This window comes from Blastomyces gilchristii, assembly GCF_000003855.2.
Source record: "Blastomyces gilchristii SLH14081 genomic scaffold supercont1.1, whole genome shotgun sequence".
In the NCBI taxonomy this organism is placed as follows: domain Eukaryota; kingdom Fungi; phylum Ascomycota; class Eurotiomycetes; order Onygenales; family Ajellomycetaceae; genus Blastomyces; species Blastomyces gilchristii.
In genome coordinates this window covers 7,006,818-7,026,464 of record NW_003101682.1, presented here as the reverse complement: position 1 = coordinate 7,026,464, position 19,647 = coordinate 7,006,818, and the positions used below count along the sequence as shown (strand labels likewise).

The following is a 19,647-nucleotide window of genomic DNA, read 5'->3' as shown; positions in this document are numbered from 1 at the left end:
TGAGACTTGCTTCACTGGTTGAATAAGCTCAACACCAGTTTAGTTTCCACGCTTCTGGCCTGCTACTTTTTTGCCCACCCACCTCCATTCAATAATAACATCCAACGACGTGAGATATCTCTGTTTGATGGCAGCCTGATCCAGGGGGGCGATGTACTTGTACTTTACAGTGAATGGACATTATTGTTTCATTCATTACCGACGCCGCGCCCATTAATTGCCACTAAGATCTTCGACATTTTCACCTACTCAACCTCCAATTGGATTCATACTCTTTCTACACATTGCACTTGAACGACCAGGACAAATTAGTGCGCCTCAATTATCGGCATCCTTGCCTTTTTTTTTTTTTTTTTTTTTTTTTTTTTTTTTTTTTTTAATTATTTTATTGTTGATTTATTTTTATTTTTTGTTATTTTCCCCCCCCGTCGTCTTCTAGAAAAACACACCCACACAAAAAGGCAAAGGAAGATTAAATATATCCCAATTGCGCGCATGTGTTCGAATTAGAAGAGGGAATAAACTATTTGCCATGGATTCTCCCGTTGTACAGGGCGGCTCGAAATCCACCAGGTCCCCTATCCGAATGTCGATGAGGAGCCCATCGACTGATACCGCCTCCTTCGATACTCCCCCAGAGAACTTAACTGCAGACTGGTCCCAATGGATGAGATGGGACGATATCGATCATGATGATATGTCAGCGCATACGAATCTATTCAACTTGCCTTCGAAAATCGATGAAAAATTATCTGATATAAATCAGACCATGATGCCAAAGACTTTCGATGTTTTACCAGCCAACGTACCGTTCACATTCACAGCTGGCTCTTCAGGTCGCGATACCACCTCCCCACAGGAACCGCCATTTCTATCAGATATTTCTCCTGCGCCTTCCGACTTCTTTGATTCAGCATTCGGCCCAGAGTTCGTCAGCGGGCATCGGAATAACTCCGTGCCAGAAATAGCCTCACCCGGAGATATAACACGTAGGAGCACATCAGATGGAAACATAGTCAACCCCTCTACGCCATTATCATCTCTTTCACCAACAGACAGGAAGAGGAAGGCGCCCCCAGCTGAACCTCCAGGACCCTCTAAATCAGATGATACGCAGTCTGCTTCAAAGTCTTTACCCTCTAAGAAACGATCCCACAACGTAATCGAAAAGCGATACCGTGCCAACCTCAATGACAAAATTGCCGAATTACGAGACAGCGTGCCGTCCCTTCGTGCTTTAGTCAAGCAGAAAAATGGAATATCTGGCCAGGGAATGCGCGGAGATGATGAGATTGTATCGTCCTCTAACAAACTCAACAAGGCTTCTATTTTGGCCAAGGCCACCGAATATATTCGACATTTGGAACAGCGGAATAAGCGCTTGGAAGAGGAAAATGTCGGACTGAAAAATCGCCTTCGCCAGTTAGATAAAGTTCAGGAACAAAATTTAACAAACTACGCCAATGTTTCCGGTTCAGCATCATCGCCTGGTGCATATACTGTTTCCACTGATTCCGGACCAGGGTCTTCGCCAGGAGTCTTCTCGCAAACCGAAGAATTGTCTCCAGAGGGCTCGCCCAACCCGCTCTATCCCCCTGAAGGGCTTATTAAAGTTCCCGAGTATTTCAAACGCCTGCGAGCGAATGCTCCTCAACAACACTATGCAGAATCTCTCAACCAGCGATCAGATGCACAGACAACATATGCATCACCAGGAGCTCGACGAATGACCCTCCCCAACAAGTTTATGCTTGGAACGCTTGCTGCTCTAATGGTCGTCGGTGGTTTCGAAAACCAAACGAAATCAGATTCATCTAAAAAGGGGTTATTAGGTGTACCTCTGCAATTTGCTGGCGACCTTTTCCGCTTTGTTCGGCTGTATTTTGGCTTCCTAACGGCAACCTCATGGCAAATTCGAGCTTTATCTCATTTCGCATTAACTTCATTGGTTGTGGTTGGAGCAGCGTGCGCCGTCTTTGCTTACCTCTTTAATTCAGCCCCAAGGCGAGCAAAGAATCCTACCAAATCTGCCACGGATTCGAGAAGCGGTGTGTCACCCATCGAGTTCCGGCGAGAGGCATGGCTGACAAGTATCCAGACCGTCTGGGTTCCGAGCCACACGTTCTTCCCTGAGTGGTTCGCAGTAACGTGGCGCTGTATGGAGTATGTCCTAAGCTGTCTCCTTGGATCAAAGCTGTATTCCTGGCTCACAGGAATTACAGAAGACGATGAAACGGCGAGGGCTAAAGCATGGGATATTGCCATTGATGCCCAACTAACCGGAGGGGACCCGGAAGTAAGCAAGAGCCGGATGGTTTTAACTATTTTCGCCTCAGGCACGTTGCCGAGGACTCCAGCACGAGTGATGCTGAAGGCTCTCCATTGCCGTCTTTTACTCTGGAGAGTTGGTTCTCCAGGCTCTTGGGCTTTTAGACTCTCAAACCACGCGGGTTCCATCCTGGCCAGGTATCAGTGGGATATAGCGAGAAATCTCCTGAAGAATCTACCCGAGGACCATGACGACGCTCTTCCGGAACACCTTGTCACTCTACTTGAAGCGGATGTGGACGACGTTATGACCGATGCAATTATGCAACGCGCATCCAACATGGCGTGGAACAGATATACACAAGAAGCTACGTATGGTGAAGATGCTATGCTGGATATTGTCGTTGAGGACACAGCAGTACGCTCGCCTCTTGATGCTCTTGCGGCATGGTGGTCTAGTCGAGCCCTGCAGAACGCATTGATTCACTGCCTCGATTTCGATACTCTCCCTCCGGAACTTAAGCCCAGAATAGCCTTCGAACGCAGCCTCCATCTGGCGTTAAATGCCGCGCCTCTCGCCTCGGCTGCCTACACACGAGCTGCGGTAATCAAGGCCGTTTTCTTCGATGAAGACAGAGTAACAAATATCAACACGGTCCTTGCTGCTCTGCCGCGATCCAAAAGCCAGCCAGCCATCAGCAGCACAAACTTCCTTGATTCGTCTGTCCCACCATCAGCGCGGGCAGAAATATCCATTGCTGTTCGTTGCGCCATGATTGCAGCAATATTAAAGGGGCAGGTGGGTGGTGGAAGCCCATCTGAATCGTCCCAACTCACGCTTCGCAACGCAATTGAGCTCTTCAACGTTCTCCCCATAGATCCCGTTGAGCTTACACTCCTCGGTTTCGCTTCTCTATACCACCTTTTACACGTTTTAGCAACGGAACAGAGTCTACTTTCTGATTCCTCATTATCTTCATCCATATGCTCATCTGCCTCAGACACCACTACCTCGTCAACACAGCAGGATGAAACAGAATCCAGTACCAGTACCAGTAGCTTCTCTACCATTCCCACTCCGGACCTCGCTCGTATCGCTCTAGGCCTCATCTATTGGGTCCGCAATGCTTATAACCCGATTTCCTCGGGCTTTGATATGGAGTTGGTTGAGAAGGCTGTCAAGGGATGCATCGATGCCTGCCAGCGGGCAGGGATCCATATCGAAGCAGTTGAAACCAGATGGGAAGGCCAGCATCATCTTCACCATGGAGAAACCCCAAACGACTCTAACGACCACGTGCAAGATCCGCAAAATGTTACCGAGGCTCCCACAACCGATACTACTACGGCTACTACGGCTACTACAACTACTACTACTGCCAATGGAGCGTCGAGAGAAGCGGACCAGAAAACTGAACATGTTCGCCGTGATAGCTTGAAGAGCACGGATACGGGATATGGGAGCCTGGGTCATGAGGATGATAGGGGTGACGAGGCGGAGACGACGAAGCCTACTACCACGGCCTCTCACGCGAACACTGCCCTCACCCCACCGATGAATCTGGCTAAATAGCCCAGTGTTTTGTCTTTTCATGAATGTTTTTTTTTTTCTTCTTTTTAAATACTTGCAATTTTAGCGTGCCATTCCACTCCTTGGCGACTTGGGATAGATGTATGTATGTATTTTATGTATGTATATTCTTTTACGAAACACAATAAGGGAAGGAAAGGAAAGGATATGGCAATGATGGGAAAACGGAAATGGGAATGCTATGCCTTGCGATGGACCCTCCCCTTATTTTTCTACCCTAAAATAACTAGCCACTACTTGTGCCTTCGCTTCCCCCACCACATCTGTGGTTGGAGAGCCTCAACACAACGCTATTATCCCCACAATGCAACTTGTATGTTTTGTATGAGCTCACCATATGAAAGATACCTATTAAAAAATTAATATCTTCAACACAGCATCAGATATGAGTGAAATATTAATGATATAATAAGTATACTCTAATAGTTAGTAAATCTACTAGTGATTTCAAGTTAGTAGTAAAAAGTTTTAATACATTTTAAATTCTTTAGTACTACTATATTCTCTGCTCAAAAATATACTGATGTAATATCTGATGTTGTGTTGAAGATATAGCAGATTTCAAAAACATGCATTGACAGGTAGGTACCCCCCTATTTGAATGAAAACACTCTGTTGTACATGTACATACTGCAGAGATATAACACTTTCCTCTCCTACCTCTCTATATCTGAGGCCCAAGTTCGATTTTCAACTCTATCCGAACATTGGGCTGTTTAGACCAAAGGCTCTTCTCGCTGCCCTGGCAGCCTTGTCCTAAATAAATATAAAGTTAAACTTTATCTCGCGGTAAAAATTATCACATATTACAAGCTACAAAAGCGCTGAGCTTTCCCCCTCAACCAGCCCGCGTTACAAGATTTGATCCAAAACTTGTTCAATGGGAAGAAACCATTTGGAAAACACGTCAATGGTAAAGACATGTACATGTACGTGTACATACATAGTTATATATCTCGAATATGGCGTAAATAAGAAAATAAATAGGGTTCCAAACTACCTCCTCCCGTCTCACCAAACAAATAAAGTAACTTAATTTATCCATGTGTTGAACACGGCTTGAAATGGGAGCGAGGAGGGAGGAGGACTTTGCCGGCTAGTCAAGGTAGATAGATAGACGTTAAATCATATTCTGACTCTGCACAAATTCGCAAATCCTCCGGCCATCCTCCCTCTCTCTCCCCTAAATATCGAAAAACCCGAGGTGGCCCCCGAGTTATTCTAGGTAAGGACTAAAAATGCCAATTTCAAAAGAAAATCTTTTTCTCATATTGTGCAAGGTGCGAAACGCGACGGAATTGAAGTTGAATTCAATTCAATAGCTGGTTCAGAAAAACTTCGAAAAAGCAAAACAAAAATAGAGCCGCTTGTTGGCTAGCTGAACTATGATGAGGGTAAAAAAATTGGATATTGCAAAATATGAAAAAAAAAGGTTATACGAAAAGTCCCCGCTGGATAAGATTTTTCTCACATCACGTTTATCCATATGGTTCACTGGAAATCGAGAGCAGAGCGAGTTGCACATGAAATCATCATGGATCAAATTCATACTGATAGAGAGACGAGGGAAGAAATGAGTGACATCATCGTATCAGGTTACTCAAAACAACACAATTTAGATTCAAAAACGTCGTTCTCGGCGCGTTCCATTTCAATTCTCCTTTCATTTTCATTTCCCTTTTATTCACTGGTTAGCTCACATCAACCAGTTACTTCTCCGCCGTCTCACCACGAGGCGGCAGAGTAGGTGTTCCATTTGGGAACATCCCGACTCTCATCTCCGCCTCCTCCATAGTCAGCACCTTGACCCTCGCACTCCCGATGCCAAAAGCGCGTTTGATCGCCTTCCAGCTCTCTACCAATGCAAGGTACACTGCCACAGCGCCAAACACTATGCCCCATTCCCATGTGATCCCCGAGTGTTTAAAGACCGACTTGTTCACCACGGGTAGATACACAACAGGGAACACAATGACAACGCCGGCGCAGACAGCCCAGAAGAGGAACCGGTTCCGCCACAGGACAGGGAAGATGGAAAAAGGGCCAGAATAGCGGGCGGGATCGAGATTGAACAGAGAGCGGGTGAAGTGCTTGACTTCCCAGGCGGTGACAAGGAGGAGGAACGTAATGGTTGCATAAGTGGTGGCACGGGCGCGGAACACAACGTTGCACTTCGGGTTCCATCCCTGGTTGCAGTTATCTCCAAGATTGCCGCCCCCAGCACCATACACGACTGCTACGAATGTTAGGAGGCAAAGGGATCCCATGAATGTGCCGTAGATCATTTTATCCATGATTAGTTCGCGTGTGAAAACTCCGACGCGTAAGTTATGAGGAGGTCGATACATGATATCTGGTTGGCTTTCTTCCAGGCCCAACCCCAAGGCGAGGAAAGATGAGGTGATTAAGTTCACCCACAATATCTGTATGGGGGAAAGCGGGAAAACGGAGTTCTCATCCGCGTCTTTGAAAGTCAACGCCAATAAGAGTAATATTACTTGGGCAATGTTGGAGATCAGTAAGTGCATAAGGAACTATATACGGGGGGTGAAGTTAGCGGAAGCTGCCAATGGTATTTTTCTCTTGTATGTGGGGAAGTTATAAAGAGTTGTTTCATCTTTTCTACCTTCTGAATATTGTCGAATAAGCGACGCCCCTCTTCTACGGCTTTCACGACAGATGCAAAATCATCATCCGTGAGAACCATGTCGGCAGCCTCTTTGGCCACATCGCTTCCATTTTTGCCCATAGCAATACCAACGTCAGCATGCTTGAGGGCCGGCGAATCATTTACGCCATCACCAGTCATGACGCAGAACGCATGTCTTCGATGCATCGCCTCGACCATGCGAACTTTGGTTGTTGGGCTACACCTTGCGATCACGAGCGGTAGCGCTTCAATAGCATCGATCTCTTCGTCGGAGAGCTTGTCAAACTGCTCTGCACCCATGACTACAGTGCTCGCCTGGGCGGACGGTATTATATTCCCAAGAATGCCAACTTCATAGGCGATAGCTGTGGCTGTCTTGATGTGGTCGCCTGTAAGCATGTGGACAGTAATACCGGCCATATGACACTTCCTAACTGCGCCAGGAGTTTCGACACGAGGAGGGTCGTAGAGTCCAACGAGTCCAATAAACTCGAGATCCTGTTCGGTAGATTGCCGTAGGGATAGTTGGCCGAATTCGGTTTCGGGAATAATCTTGTGCGCTACACACAGGACCCGAAGACCTTCTCCGGCCATACTATCCACAGTGTAGCGAATTTCCGCCTTCTTCTCATCTGAAGCCCTGAGTAATGGCAACATTGACTCTGCAGCGCCCTTAGCAAAAGCTTCAGCAAACTTGCACTTGGAATCTTGATAAACGACGGTCATTCGTTTGATTGCTGAGTCGAAAGGAAACTCCGCCAGTTGTTTTCGCTGCTGGCCTTGAAGCAGAGCCAGCTTTCCGGAGTTGAACCGGAGAGCAAGAACGTGGAGGGCAATTTCCGTGGGCTCTCCCACAGCAGTCCAGTTATCTCCGGCATCCGTCACCGACTGGTTATCAATGGAAGCTTTGTCATTGGAATTATAGACGGATGACAAATTGCAAAGAGCTATAGCCTTGAGAAATGTGCTAAAGTTAGAATTGCTACCAACATGGTCGGTATCAATATTTGTGCCGTCCATCTGAACAAATCCACTTCGAGGATCAAACGGGTTTGTCGTATCGTGTACTGTCAGGGTTCCAGCGTCTGGAACCCACGCTTTCCGCGCAATCATTCGGCCTTGAGTAAGTGTACCGGTCTTGTCTGAGCAAATATTTGTGACTCCACCCACAGCCTCAAGTGCCTGGAGTTTTCTAACTACCACGTTGCCCTTGGCCATCGCCTTTGTACCAACAGCAACAGTTATAGTGAGGACTGCAATAAGTGACTCGGGGATGACGGCAACGGCAACACAAATACCGTATATCAAAACTTCCCCATGCACATCCCATTCATTGGCGGAAAAAACGATGATTGCCAACATGATAGCAAGCGCAAAGAGGATCAGCGCGAATTTGCTGAGCTTGACCTGGAGTGGCGTTCCCACCAAACCCAAGATGTGGACCAGGGTGCTCTTCACTCTATTCAACGTTCGCCGGACCACGTTTGAGCCCGCAACAACTTTTGGCCCTTGCTGGCGTAGAAGCTGCGCAATCTTACCTACCTCGGTATCCATTGCGGTTGCGATCACAATCCCAGCCGCACGACCCTGAGTCATTGTACTTCCAGAATAGGCCATGTTCGTCCGATCCCCTACTGCCATTTCACGAGAGGGGAAAACAAGATGGTGGTTTTTGGAAACGGGCAACGATTCGCCCGTGAGGAGGGCTTCATCGGTCGAGGCATTCATACCGTCAAACAGTCTCAAATCTGCAGGAATCATATCTCCAACTGCAAGTTGGACGACATCCCCAACTACGAGGGTCTCAGCCTTCACGGATTCAATTCGGCCGTCGCGAACGACTTTAGATACTGGGGCAGAGAGGGCCTGTAGCGAAAGGATAGTCTTTTCCGCACGGTAATCTTGGACGAAACTATGCTCAACGGGTTCGTACTTCAGCATCATTTCGGCATGGGAATGTCTGTATATGTCTGCAGGAAGTGAGGAACGACGTACCCAACAACAATATTGAGAAGGATAACAGCGGTTATAACAGCTCCTTCTATATAGTCATTGATCCCAAAAGATAATGCCATGGTTATAACGAGGACCTGCACATCACCGCACCAGAGTTAACATCGAAGTTATCGATCCATAATTACCAGTTGGCTGGCGAATAGTCGACTCGGGAAATAAATGTTTCTCGTACTAAAGTCAGACTGTTGGACACCTGTCTTAACAGAATTTTCCACAGGGAAACCCCCTCTGCTCCCTTAACTTTGTTAGGTCCATCCCGCTCAAGGCGAGATGCTGCTTCGGTACAACTGAGTCCATGCCTAATAGAATAATTATCAGCCGTCGAGGTTGGATTATAAAGCTAGTCTCGGCTAAGGTAGTGGGTGACTTACTGTAAATCAACCCCTAGAGCACGGGAAACTTCCGAAACGGGGTAAGAGTAGGCGTGTTCACAAATTTCTTGACATTTTTGGAGCTCGTCAAGGGTCGAGGTGGCTGTGAAGTTAACGGAAAGGGCAGTGCCTGGACTCTTCGAGACTTTTTCTATTTCGTCGAGACGGCGGTTGGTGGACGCCGATTGATTTAGGGCTGATCCCGAGTGCTGCTGGTGCCCTTCATGAATAGAAGAACGACTTGGTGGCTCTGTCGATTCCTCGACATCTGGTGGAGAGGTCTCTATGCCCATTCAATAGGAGGTACGATTTAACAAAGGAGCGAAAGGTCTCGACGAAAGGCACCGGAGTACAGTGAAGGTAAAGGTCGCACGTGTGATGATTTCACAGGACTTCAAGCAAAACGCTTGACGAGGAAGAACCAAAGAGTCGAAGGTGCAGAAATGGATGGGGGATCAAAAGAGCGCTGAACAAGCAAGGGTACGATTGTGGGGAGGCTATATATAGTTCTTATCAATCTGGATTCTCCACATCTCCAACTCAACGGTATGTATGGGTGTGCGTGGATCAGGATCAGGATTCAGCCAAAAGTTCCAATTGAAACGATGCTGACTGTGCATGCGATTTATGAATGAATTTCAGAGCTAGCCCTGGATTTCACTTTCACCATCATGACGAAAACAACGCTGTCACACACCGTCGAATCTCGTTAGTTTCTGCTTGGCTTACCCACAGGGCTTCTGCTCTGCCTTGACGCAAAGAAGAGAAGCGCTGGCTATTAACTAATCCATATCAACGCCCAAGCAGCCCCAACCAGGTAGTCCAAACGGTTTCATTCACCAGTTTCCACGGGTCCCCAAGCTGCATTGGATACCCCCAAATCGAGAGGAGAGAGAACGGGAATGGGGGAACCCTCAGTCTATCTGTCGACTGCTCCTTGACAAATTCTCCGCGTTGACCCGCTTGTTCTGCTTGGCCCGTGTGGTTCCAAGCTGCAAGTCCGGTTCTGGCCATATTTTTGTTGAGCGGGGTCTGCTGTCTAGACTCCTATTGGCTGCTCTGCTGCAGCCGTTGAAAGAAAGGACACCTGGAATCGCCGTGCGGATCACAGTTGCGTAGTTTCTTGGCTAGGCCACTCCACGGACTTGCGCCCAGGAATCATAAGCACAACCAGCTCAACATTCTCATTCCTCCTCCGTCGTTTCCCAGCACCTGAGTTTTCTCTTGACGTCTTGGCCGCCTCAGCACTTTTCGCCCCTAGAATGCATGGGTGCTAACGAAAGAGAATATAGGAAAATATTCTGTGGATTTGTTGGCCAAGGAGCAGCGTTCTTCGGGGGCTCATTTATACAGTACATGGCTGTTCTTGGTTGGCCCTGCGCGCCTGTCTCACGACTGCTTAATAGTGCGCTGATCGGTGTGGCTGCTTTTTCCCCCTAATAATATTGGCTGGGAGTCATGCCTTTTGCGATTAAGTACTCCGTAAATAATATAAAATAATAATTGCTACTGCCAGCTTTGCTTGAAGCTGTCTCTGACCCATATGCTGCCTGTCCAACCCACCAAGACCCCACGCAGGGGCGCTGTTCCGGCAAGTTGCGTTGAGGGACCCGGGCACGTTTTTTGTGCCTTGACTTCAATCATGGTTGGCAGTTAACATGCAACCGATATCGTCCCAACTTAAACAACAGGCTGCACCAGAAGTTCCCGAACCGACGCAAACAAGCACTTTTTATCAGTGTCCTCTGTCGAAGTCCTTTAGTAGCATCTCAACCCACGGATTGTTCACTTGACACATATCCATATTCAGACCGTGGGGGTCCGACACAAAATGGTGACACGCCAATCCTCACATAGCATAGGCAAAGGAGCACATGACCCTCATAATGTGTTGAAGCCGGACCAGTCTTGGCCCCAGCGTGAGGAGCAGCTGTCTAAATCGGTTGGACTGTCAAGATCACACAGGTGTTGACCAATGAACGCTGCGGAAGGGTGGAGCTTGGCTTGAGAAACCAATTCGCGTGTGAATGTAACCAACTCCATGAGCAAGGAGAATGAAATTTCCTCCCGTTAACTAGACTAGAGGTGTGATATCGAAGAGAATTCTGACGAGGAGCCCTGAGTTCGTCGTCGTCGTCATCCTCATCGAGGTGTCTTTGCTTCTGTAAGGCGCCGGGATGCCAAGCACTCTTCGGAGTCCGGGTTATCTATCGTCCGTTGACTTGTTCCCTTCACCATAAAACAAAAATCGTCAATATCATAAGATTCTCCAACTGTATTAACTTCCTCTCCGACCTCTTCGTTTGCTCCTGCACAGTTTATAGAGCCCAATGGCTGGCCCGAATGCCTCTCTTACTCCGCTCCGTTTCCCTGACGGTTCGGCATCGTACACATCCCCCACCGGAGATCACATAATTGGATCCGTAAATGGTCCTATCGAACCTGCCCGTCGCGACGCCCAAAAGTCGGAGGAAGCCGCAATAGAAGTTCTCGTTAAGCCAGGCGTTGGCGTGTCTGGTGTTGGCGAGAGATATGTCGAAGGCATCCTGCGGGGTATCCTGAGTCGGGTTATACTACTTCGAGAAAAGTCAATGCCTAGGAAGGCAATTATAATCACTTTGGTGGTATTGAAAAATAAGGGAGCCGACGGGAAGGTTGCAGAACGGGGTGGATCGGTAAGTGCAATGAGCAGCGCGAAGGACAAAACATTAACTCTCCGGAAACCCACGTCGGTTGGACCTTTCTTTATAGACCCCTCCTTACTGACTTTGAGCTGCCAAGTGTCTTTCTATCTTACCTTCGCTGCTTCACACGGCTCTTCTAGCATTGCTGTCTGCCGCAATCCCGCTCTCTATGGTATACACGTCCGCCTTCATCGCAGCATCCCCGACCGGCGATCTAATTGAGCATCCCTCAAATTCCCAAGTCAAAGCTGCGAAGTCATTACACGTCCTAGCGTTTTCGTCCAAGGGGCATCTACTGCTTAACGAAAGTGAGGGTGAATTTGATCTCGATACCTGGGACAAAGTTTATGAACTCGCCCAATCTACCTGTACGGGAAGTCCAGGGGTAAGAAAAGGAGACGGCGACGTTGATATGGATGGTGTGAAAGCGGGCCAAACTCTCGAACAGCTCTTGAGAGATACGGTGGAAGATAAGGTCAGGGAAAACCTGGCGTGGAAGATTGCAACGACCTGAAGGCCTCATCCTACATATTTCCTTGCTGCACTGAAGACGACAATGTACGATATACCGTACAATTCAGGCACCGGGTAATTGCATGATACCGTGCATGTGAGCGGCCATGTGCTAAATCATGCTACGCCCGGTGTATTACATACATACACTAATCGTCACACGCAGGTAGATGCCCTCCACCATGCTTGGAATCTCCACCCCTTCAAGCTGTGGCACATGCTTCTGACGTGTTTGGGTGATTGGAAGAACAACCTTGGAAGTATTTGTGACATTCCAGGCTCTGGGATTCTAGCCAATGAATGGCAAATTTTGTCGACTCTGACACAACCTGCATGCTCTAGGTGCTGTATGGCTGCAAAGGGAATTTTCGTTTGCTCTTTGTCTGAGAACAGGGGGTAAATGGGAATGGTGGTGAACTCATGAGGCGGGCTTATATTGAATTGTTTTGATACCCAGTTTGCTCTTCCAGACATTGGCATCAATTGAATGACTCTCTATGTCCACTGAATGCAGAAAACCCCCTAAGGCCACTTGATCGTACCTCTCTATATCGCAGACCATCTTTATCTACATATATAGCCGTGACATTTTCCGTCTCATTACCACTCAAACCCTAGCAAGTTGAAATTATCGCGCATGATGAACTCCACAGCGACCCTTGAGCCCAAACACATACCGACCCGCGGTCCTCTTCAAGCAAATCCACACTCACAAATTGTTCAATAATTGCTTCAGTCCGATGTATATTACAGACTCTTAGGTTCACCATACCGAAATATAGAAAATGAGCCAGCGGCTTGCAACCCAGGAGCAAAATGCTTAGAATTATTGGGAAGAAAATCGAGACTTTGTCCTTCAATTGCCTACTTTACCTAGGTACATCTGATATTACCATGTTTACACCCATCGAGCCAATCAAAATCCCGCGGGCCTTGTGCACATAATATCTGATACAGTGCACCGCCAAAGTGAATTGCAAGAAGAGTTTCAAACTTGTTGCAAGGTGCTGTAGCATATTCCCTCGTTGTTACGCCATGGTCATTGTTGGGTTCGCTTTCGTGGCTATCAGTATGGAACGAAACATTAACCCCCGCGATTTGCGCAGACCGGAGGATGGGAAGGAACATTTCAAGAATAACATACCAAAATCATCTACAAAAATCTTACGAGAAATGTATGACTCCCTCCTGTCCATTCCATTCAGTAGGTATGCATATATATAAACAGTTGACTAGCAAAACATAAGTGATGACGTGTTTATACCAGATTCGGGAATCTACAGTGCAAACCATAAACCAATGCAAAGGGCTACATCCGGCAACACACCCTTTTCCTTCAGAAGGCTCCTTAAGTTTTGGAAATTCGTCGCCGTCTCGTCTGATTTAAAATCGGCAATGTCTTCTCGCTTTCTGTATTTCAGATACAATTCCAAGTCAAAAATTGTGACTTTGACAAAGGTCCCGGGGTAACTGCCAAAATAGACTGCAATAAATGTACCGACCAGATTTTGAATTCAAGCCCAAAAGGAGCGATAATCAGTCCACCTCACGACAAGGTATAGCACAAAGCCAAACAAGACTAACAGAATGCTCAGGGAGATGGCCAGCAAGCTGTTGTTGGCCAAATATGTTTCGGGGGCAGCGGTGGTGAGGGAGAATCCAGAGCCGGAAGCGGAGGGAGAACTAGACATCATGTCAGATACCCTACTCTCTTCATCGGTGAAGCTCCCACCTGCGCTAGGAAAGTCGGAAAGGAGGAGGGGAGTTTCCTCGTCGTGCGCAGTTTGCTGGGATCGAGGTGAAGCACTGGATGTGTCTGGAGAAATGTCGCTCCTCGCCATGTTGCTTGTAGAGGAGAACAAAAAGTGAACAAGACCCTTCGATTTTATGTCCTCCTTGTTGATAGCATAACAGATATGGAGTAATAGGAGGCCTGAATAAGAGTGGAAAGGGTGCTGTTCATCTGAGTGTTGATGGGTACAACTCTGGGGATGGTTATGAAGGAATGAGCTGGGGGGGGATAGCAATGCCCTGCCAACATAATATTGTGTAGTTGTTATGGCAATTGATGATATATCATCATGAGCTCTAAGAAGATCATGAGAACACCATGCGGCATGAAGAGAATATTGTCTCCCATGAAAGAAATCAATGCCAATGTTTGCAGTTCTCCCTGCGTATGTGCTCGTTCTCTAGATCCATATCTCACTGCAAAAAAGATGACAACCGAGATGAATGAGAAAGAGTATAATATCTCATTACAATCAAATCGTTCTTTCAAGAAATATTTAACCGGAGCGCATCTCAAAAGGAAGCATGCAAAATGTAGTTAATTAATATTCAATTTTCCAGAAAGATATGATGAATGCGGTGATGAAGTGGCTTGCAGTTCCACGCGCTGGCTGTGGCGGTGGCTGCTTGGCAATGATGTCAAAGTCGACAACAACATGCTTCAACCATCCCGATACGTCTTAATATATTAATATCGAATTATGGTCAAGCGCCAACATATGTGCAGAAATGCAGCTGCTCTAGGGATTATTTTTTTTCCATCTTGATTTCTAACCCTTGGCTCCACAAGGATGCTAGCATCGGATAGCGTGTCGAGCCGTATTATTCCTGGGACGTTGATTGAATAATGACACAAACACAACCGAGTTTCAGTAAACCACGCCCTGATCTGATGGTAGTTGAATTAAGGTTGCTTTTACATAGGGAGCTTTTGCCTAGAGCCGATATCTCTAGCTGGCTGTACTGTCGTTTTGCCCGGAAACAGAAAGACCAAGCTCCTTGATCTGGAGACGATATGTGGGATCGTTGCTCAGTTTCAGCCTGCTTCGAGTTGGCCGTCCCCACGAGACTCCTTTGGCAAGGCAAGTGGAATGAAGGGGAAAAGCTGTCGGATTATCAAGTAGGACCTGTGGATATCGCTCCCAGCAAGCCCTTTTGGGCAACTTCAATCTTTTACCAAGGCCAGCCTCCCTTGCCTTTGATCGATTTACGGATCCAACAATCATCTCTCCCTAAAAGTATGCCTGGCTATTCCTTTTCTATTAGTTATCTAATTCCTGGTCCTTTTCATTCAATTCATGATTCGACATTCCTCTCAGCAATGCTAATTTCACTGCTTAGCTCACTGATTAGCTCACTGGGGGTGTTGCTTATTGGCCTCGTGGCATCGGTGCACCCGTCCCGATCTAGTTCCTTCCAGGTGATTGAACAGCTTACTTCTGTTCCAGATGGCTGGACTCAAGGACCTGCTCCAGATAAATCGTTGATTCTTCGATTTAGGCTAGCTGTGCATGCGGAGAAGGAGGCCATCTTCCACCAGAAAGTGGTGGATATCTCCACTCCAGGCCATCCCCTTTATGGCTCTCATATGAAGAGAGATGAAGTTAAGGACTTCTTACGACCTCGCTCAGAAGTGTCTGCTCAACTTATACTGTGGCTTACGTCTGGGGGGCTCAGTAGTGTCAAGATCAAGGATGATGGCGCCTGGATCAGTTTTGATGCTACTGTCGACCAGGCAGAACGTCTTCTGAATACTCGTTTCTACTCCTTCATAGATGAGCAAACCAAGGGCTCCATAATACGCACTCTCGAGTATTCCGTTCCCGTATCCGTTGCCTCCCATGTTCGCATGATCCAACCTACGACGAGATTCGCAAGGCTCCAACCGCAGGGTTCAACATTGTTGAGGGTCACTGCACCGTCCATGGAACAACAGACAAAGAAGGAAGAAGTCAATTGCTACCAGCTGATCACTCCATCTTATCTGTGCACTATATACAACATTCCATGTTCCAAAGAACCACAATGTACTCCAAGCAAAGTCGGTGTTTCCGGCTACCTTGAGCAGTATGCCCAGTACACAGACCTCCAGCTTTTCCTTTCTACCTACGTTCCTGAAGCTCCCGACGTCAACTTCTCAGTTCAGTCCATCAATGGCGGCCTCAACATCCAGGATCCCTCAGTGAGGAGCATGGAAGCGAACTTAGACATCCAATATGTGCTTGGTCTCGCACCAGCTTCAAATGTTACCTATTATACAACTGGAGGAAGGGGGAAATTCATTCCGGACCTCGATGCACCAGACCCAGCACAGAACTCCAACGAACCATATCTGGAGCAGCTACACTTCCTTCTCGACTTGGCTGACGAGGATTTGCCCGACGTCCTCACCACTTCATACGGAGAAAACGAACAAAGCGTCCCAGCCGGCTATGCCGAATCAGCATGCAGTCTCTTCGCAGAATTGGGCGCAAGAGGTGTCTCTGTGATCTTCAGCAGTGGCGATTCAGGTGTGGGTAGTTCTTGTAAATCGAATGACGGGACAAATAGGACAGCCTTCACTCCTATCTTCCCCGGTGCCTGCCCTTTTGTAACCTCAGTTGGCGCCACGAGAGGCATGAACCCCGAGATAGCAGTGGCTTTTTCATCAGGAGGATTCTCTGAACGATTTGACAGACCTTCTTACCAGCAGGAGGCCGTCCAGACATACCTCAACAAGCTGGGCAATAGGTGGGATGGCATGTACAATCCTGCAGGACGTGCTTATCCCGATGTTGCTGCCCAGGGGGTGAGTTATTCTATATTTGACAAGGGGGAATTGATCATCGTTGACGGTACCAGGTACGTGGTTTAATTTCTACGAGGTTCCCGAGCGCAAGGTATATCCGCGCATATTACACATAATTCAGCGGGAGTAAAATAAAAGAATAACAGAAAAAGTGATCAATGTGGACGACCCCCCACTAACCAATAACAAAAACCACATGTTCGAAATCTAAATACAGCGCATCCGCCCCTACTGTCGCTGCAGTAGTCTCTCACCTAAACGCTTTGCGACTTTCACATCATAAGCCTGTCCTCGGCTTTCTTAATCCCTGGATTTACAGCACTGGCTTCGAGGGGTTCACGGATATCGTGGACGGAGGTTCCACCGGTTGCGCCGGCACGGAAATAGCCCCCGGCGTCCCGACGGGGTACGTGGGGTATGCTAGCTGGAACGCGACAGAAGGTTGGGATCCGGTTACTGGGTTTGGAACACCCGATTTTTCGAAGTTGGTGGAATTATTACCTAAGGATGGGGAGGCACCACTCTGACTGAGCGGACCGGGAAATGTTGGCCGTGTTTGAAAGCACAGATTGACTTAATTGATGGTGTTTCTGCGGACTGCTCATAATAGGTAGTATAGATTCAATTTTACTCATATTTCCTTTGACTTCTGATAATTTTTCGGGTGAGTCATATTGGGTGGAGAGGAAGCCAAAAGTCCTGCCAGGTCAAAGATTTCGTATGTCAATGTACGCTGATGTTAGAATATTTTCAGCTTTAGACTAAATTGTTGAAGCAAAGATGGTGAACGAACCATGGGCCAGTTACACGTTGATGCTCTTGGGCCAAACTTGCCCAGCGACAGTCAGACTGAAGAATCTATTGACTAGTCTCCGTCAGCCTCTTCTCGTGACAACCCCTGACTTTCCGGACAAAGCGCTTAAAAAGATCTCACAGCTGAGCCTAGAGCTATGATAGCTAGTGACAAACGATTCGAATGATATCTTATGTGATATGTGGGTGGTGGAATACGCGTACTGCACATTGGTATGTGTAGTTATTGTACGGTGCGAGGGAACTGTGTTCAGTCCCTGGTGTTGGTCGGCAAATCTTGTAAAAATCATTTGAACCAATTTTTGTCGCTTATATAACTATCAAGAGTGAGGTTATCGCTAGTGACGCTGATCTGGTTACTTTCTTGGTCAGGTTGGTGACCCTTCCGATACGCGGCAAAAATGTAACAGACTGGCCCCTAGCGATCCTAAAATTAAACTTTTCAAATGGATGTTCTGTTACTCAGATCTTGCATCCGTCTGATCCACGTCCCGTCCCATCGATTTGCATGCCTGTAGCGTACGGCGGACACGGAAACACCACGGCTCCAGAGGGTCCTAAATATTCCACTCAAAATCCGATCCCCTTGTTGGAGCATACGTTTTCAAATGGCAGGGGGTACAGGTGTGGGCAGGGTCAAATTGCTGAATTAACGTCCTTGGAAATTTCTTCTGCACGGAAGAGAACTCTCATGGAAGCAGTGGGGATCTATTAGCGTACAGAGCACACCGATCATAGCTGATAAGAAATACATGACAGTCACTGTATCAGTACTGCCTCAGAGTTAGCGGGGACAAGGACAAATTTAGAATTGCTTTGACTAATTGTGTGTCTGGAATTTTGGTCCAACCACCACAAGAGAGTGACCTGGGATATATCTGGCACAGTCAAATAAAAAGGTCACTGTTTCTGCTGTTACTGAGGGGGTGGTGTCTATCCGACTCTTGATTCACATTCGAAAAGAGGATGTGTTGGATAGGTGGAGTCGGGAGGGGTCAAGGGGCGAACAAAGTTAGGACCCCGCCCCAAACTGCGAGTCGAGTTTGAGCTAAGGATGTGCGGCCACTAATAAAAAGCTCCTTTATCTTTTTTGCTGGGGCAGCAAGATCGATATGGGATGGATATTCCTCCCTCGGGAGGGAACAACCGGTAATAACGTTGCAATACATTTGGCAAGTTTTCAGATTCTCCCTATCCGGTCGTGATCCAATTGCGTTTGATGCCGCTGCCATGCAAGAGATGTCATCACCGGGTGCGGCGTGGTATGTGATGGCCACGGTGACAGCCTTTGGCAGATCTGGATAGGCTCGAACAAATGTTCAATCACCCACTACAATACCTTGAAGTCCTGTGGATCAGCGTGTATCCAGTTAGAGCTGTCAACTGCTCATTTCCCAGCTTGGATGGCGGCTATGACGCTAACTCGGAATTAGGCGCAAAATTTTTGGGAATTTGTGATGTGAAGTGTGAAGGAAAATAGTGCAGTAAGTTTTGGAGGCACATCTCTCTCAGTCGACCAACCTTGTTATTCTCGCAAACCACAAGCGGCCTGAGACCAGAAAATGCCAACAAATAGTTAACTAATATCTTGGCCCATTGTGCGAAACCAATCTTTGGTCAAGATCGTAGTGCCTAGAAATTATCTTGACGCCATGATATCATCACATTGGGAATCGTAAAAACCGAGCAGAACCTACTCCGTAGAGCAACCAGCAATTCGGGTCAATGAGATATGGGTATTTCGCGCCGTCTCCTCGGGGATTTCAAGTTTTATCTGCTCGTCTCCTAGCTACGAAAGAAGTCGTTTTGCGTTTTCTTTGTGGAGCAGACGACTGAAGCTGACGAGAGACTTGAAGCAAAGCCCTGTTCGCGTGTTCCCATGGCGTAACTAGCATATTCATGCCGGTGAGGGCAAGATGAAGCGAAAAACCGAAAATATCTCCGTGATATCCGCCCAGCCATAGTGTCAAAGGATTGATCGAGAAAGAAAACTGCAGCAGTGGAGAAAGCCTCAAACGCGGAGTGTCACGGAAATTTCTTGTTGGTTTTGCCAGTAATCGCCTCTTTTGGTTGTCTTAGCTGGAAGTCCCAGGGAGTGTTAGGCGTTGATAGCGAGAGGACCAGGCCTGGAGAGTCATGTGATCTGCAATGCCCTTACTCAG

At 47.4% G+C, this 19,647-nt stretch overlaps 6 protein-coding genes across 7 annotated transcripts; 3 read left to right on the top strand and 3 right to left on the bottom strand.

Annotated features, from left to right (window-relative positions):
- Positions 1-370: 370 nt before the first annotated feature.
- Positions 371-4,341, top strand: BDBG_00748 (HLH transcription factor). The gene has a single exon (XM_002629456.2). The coding sequence runs from the start codon at positions 533-535 to the stop codon at positions 3,839-3,841; it is 3,309 nt and encodes a 1,102-aa protein (XP_002629502.1). The 5' UTR covers positions 371-532; the 3' UTR covers positions 3,842-4,341.
- Positions 4,342-5,568: 1,227 nt separating this feature from the next.
- On the bottom strand, positions 5,569-9,189 carry BDBG_00747 (potassium/sodium efflux P-type ATPase, fungal-type; the record flags this gene model as incomplete). The annotated part of the gene is made up of 5 exons (XM_002629455.1): positions 5,569-6,393; positions 6,486-8,421; positions 8,505-8,599; positions 8,698-8,824; positions 8,897-9,189. The coding sequence occupies 5 exons, from the start codon at positions 9,187-9,189 to the stop codon at positions 5,569-5,571; spliced, it is 3,276 nt and encodes a 1,091-aa protein (XP_002629501.1).
- A 499-nt stretch (positions 9,190-9,688) lies between these two features.
- BDBG_00746 (uncharacterized protein) lies at positions 9,689-9,910 on the bottom strand (the record flags this gene model as incomplete). The annotated part of the gene is made up of 1 exon (XM_031720017.1): positions 9,689-9,910. One exon carries the CDS (start codon positions 9,908-9,910, stop codon positions 9,689-9,691), a length of 222 nt encoding a protein of 73 aa, XP_031575998.1.
- A 1,316-nt stretch (positions 9,911-11,226) lies between these two features.
- Positions 11,227-12,094, top strand: BDBG_00745 (exosome complex subunit Rrp46; the record flags this gene model as incomplete). The annotated part of the gene is made up of 2 exons (XM_002629453.2): positions 11,227-11,571; positions 11,678-12,094. The coding sequence occupies 2 exons, from the start codon at positions 11,227-11,229 to the stop codon at positions 12,092-12,094; spliced, it is 762 nt and encodes a 253-aa protein (XP_002629499.1).
- A 437-nt stretch (positions 12,095-12,531) lies between these two features.
- On the bottom strand, positions 12,532-14,539 carry BDBG_00743. Of its 2 annotated transcripts, XM_031720016.1 has the most exons (3): positions 13,596-14,539; positions 13,238-13,503; positions 12,622-13,147 (listed from the first exon to the last, which is right to left on the bottom strand). In XM_031720016.1, the coding sequence occupies exon 1, from the start codon at positions 13,932-13,934 to the stop codon at positions 13,608-13,610; it is 327 nt and encodes a 108-aa protein (XP_031575997.1). In that variant the 5' UTR covers positions 13,935-14,539; the 3' UTR covers positions 12,622-13,147; positions 13,238-13,503; positions 13,596-13,607. The 2 variants fall into 2 exon arrangements, with proteins under 2 accessions (XP_031575996.1, XP_031575997.1); XM_031720015.1 differs by having other exon boundaries at positions 12,532-13,147; positions 13,238-14,487.
- BDBG_00742 (tripeptidyl peptidase SED3) lies at positions 14,245-17,199 on the top strand (the record flags this gene model as incomplete). Its single annotated transcript, XM_002629450.2, has 4 exons — positions 14,245-14,270; positions 14,870-15,004; positions 15,226-16,725; positions 16,890-17,199. 4 exons carry the CDS (start codon positions 14,245-14,247, stop codon positions 17,197-17,199), a joined length of 1,971 nt encoding a protein of 656 aa, XP_002629496.2.
- Positions 17,200-19,647: the final 2,448 nt, after the last annotated feature.

Coding starts and splice junctions, on each gene's coding strand:
- BDBG_00748 (XM_002629456.2), top strand. CDS start 533: ATGGATTCTCCCGTTGTACAGGGCGGCTCGAAATCCACCAGGTCCCCT.
- BDBG_00743 (XM_031720016.1), bottom strand. CDS start 13,934: ATGGCGAGGAGCGACATTTCTCCAGACACATCCAGTGCTTCACCTCGA.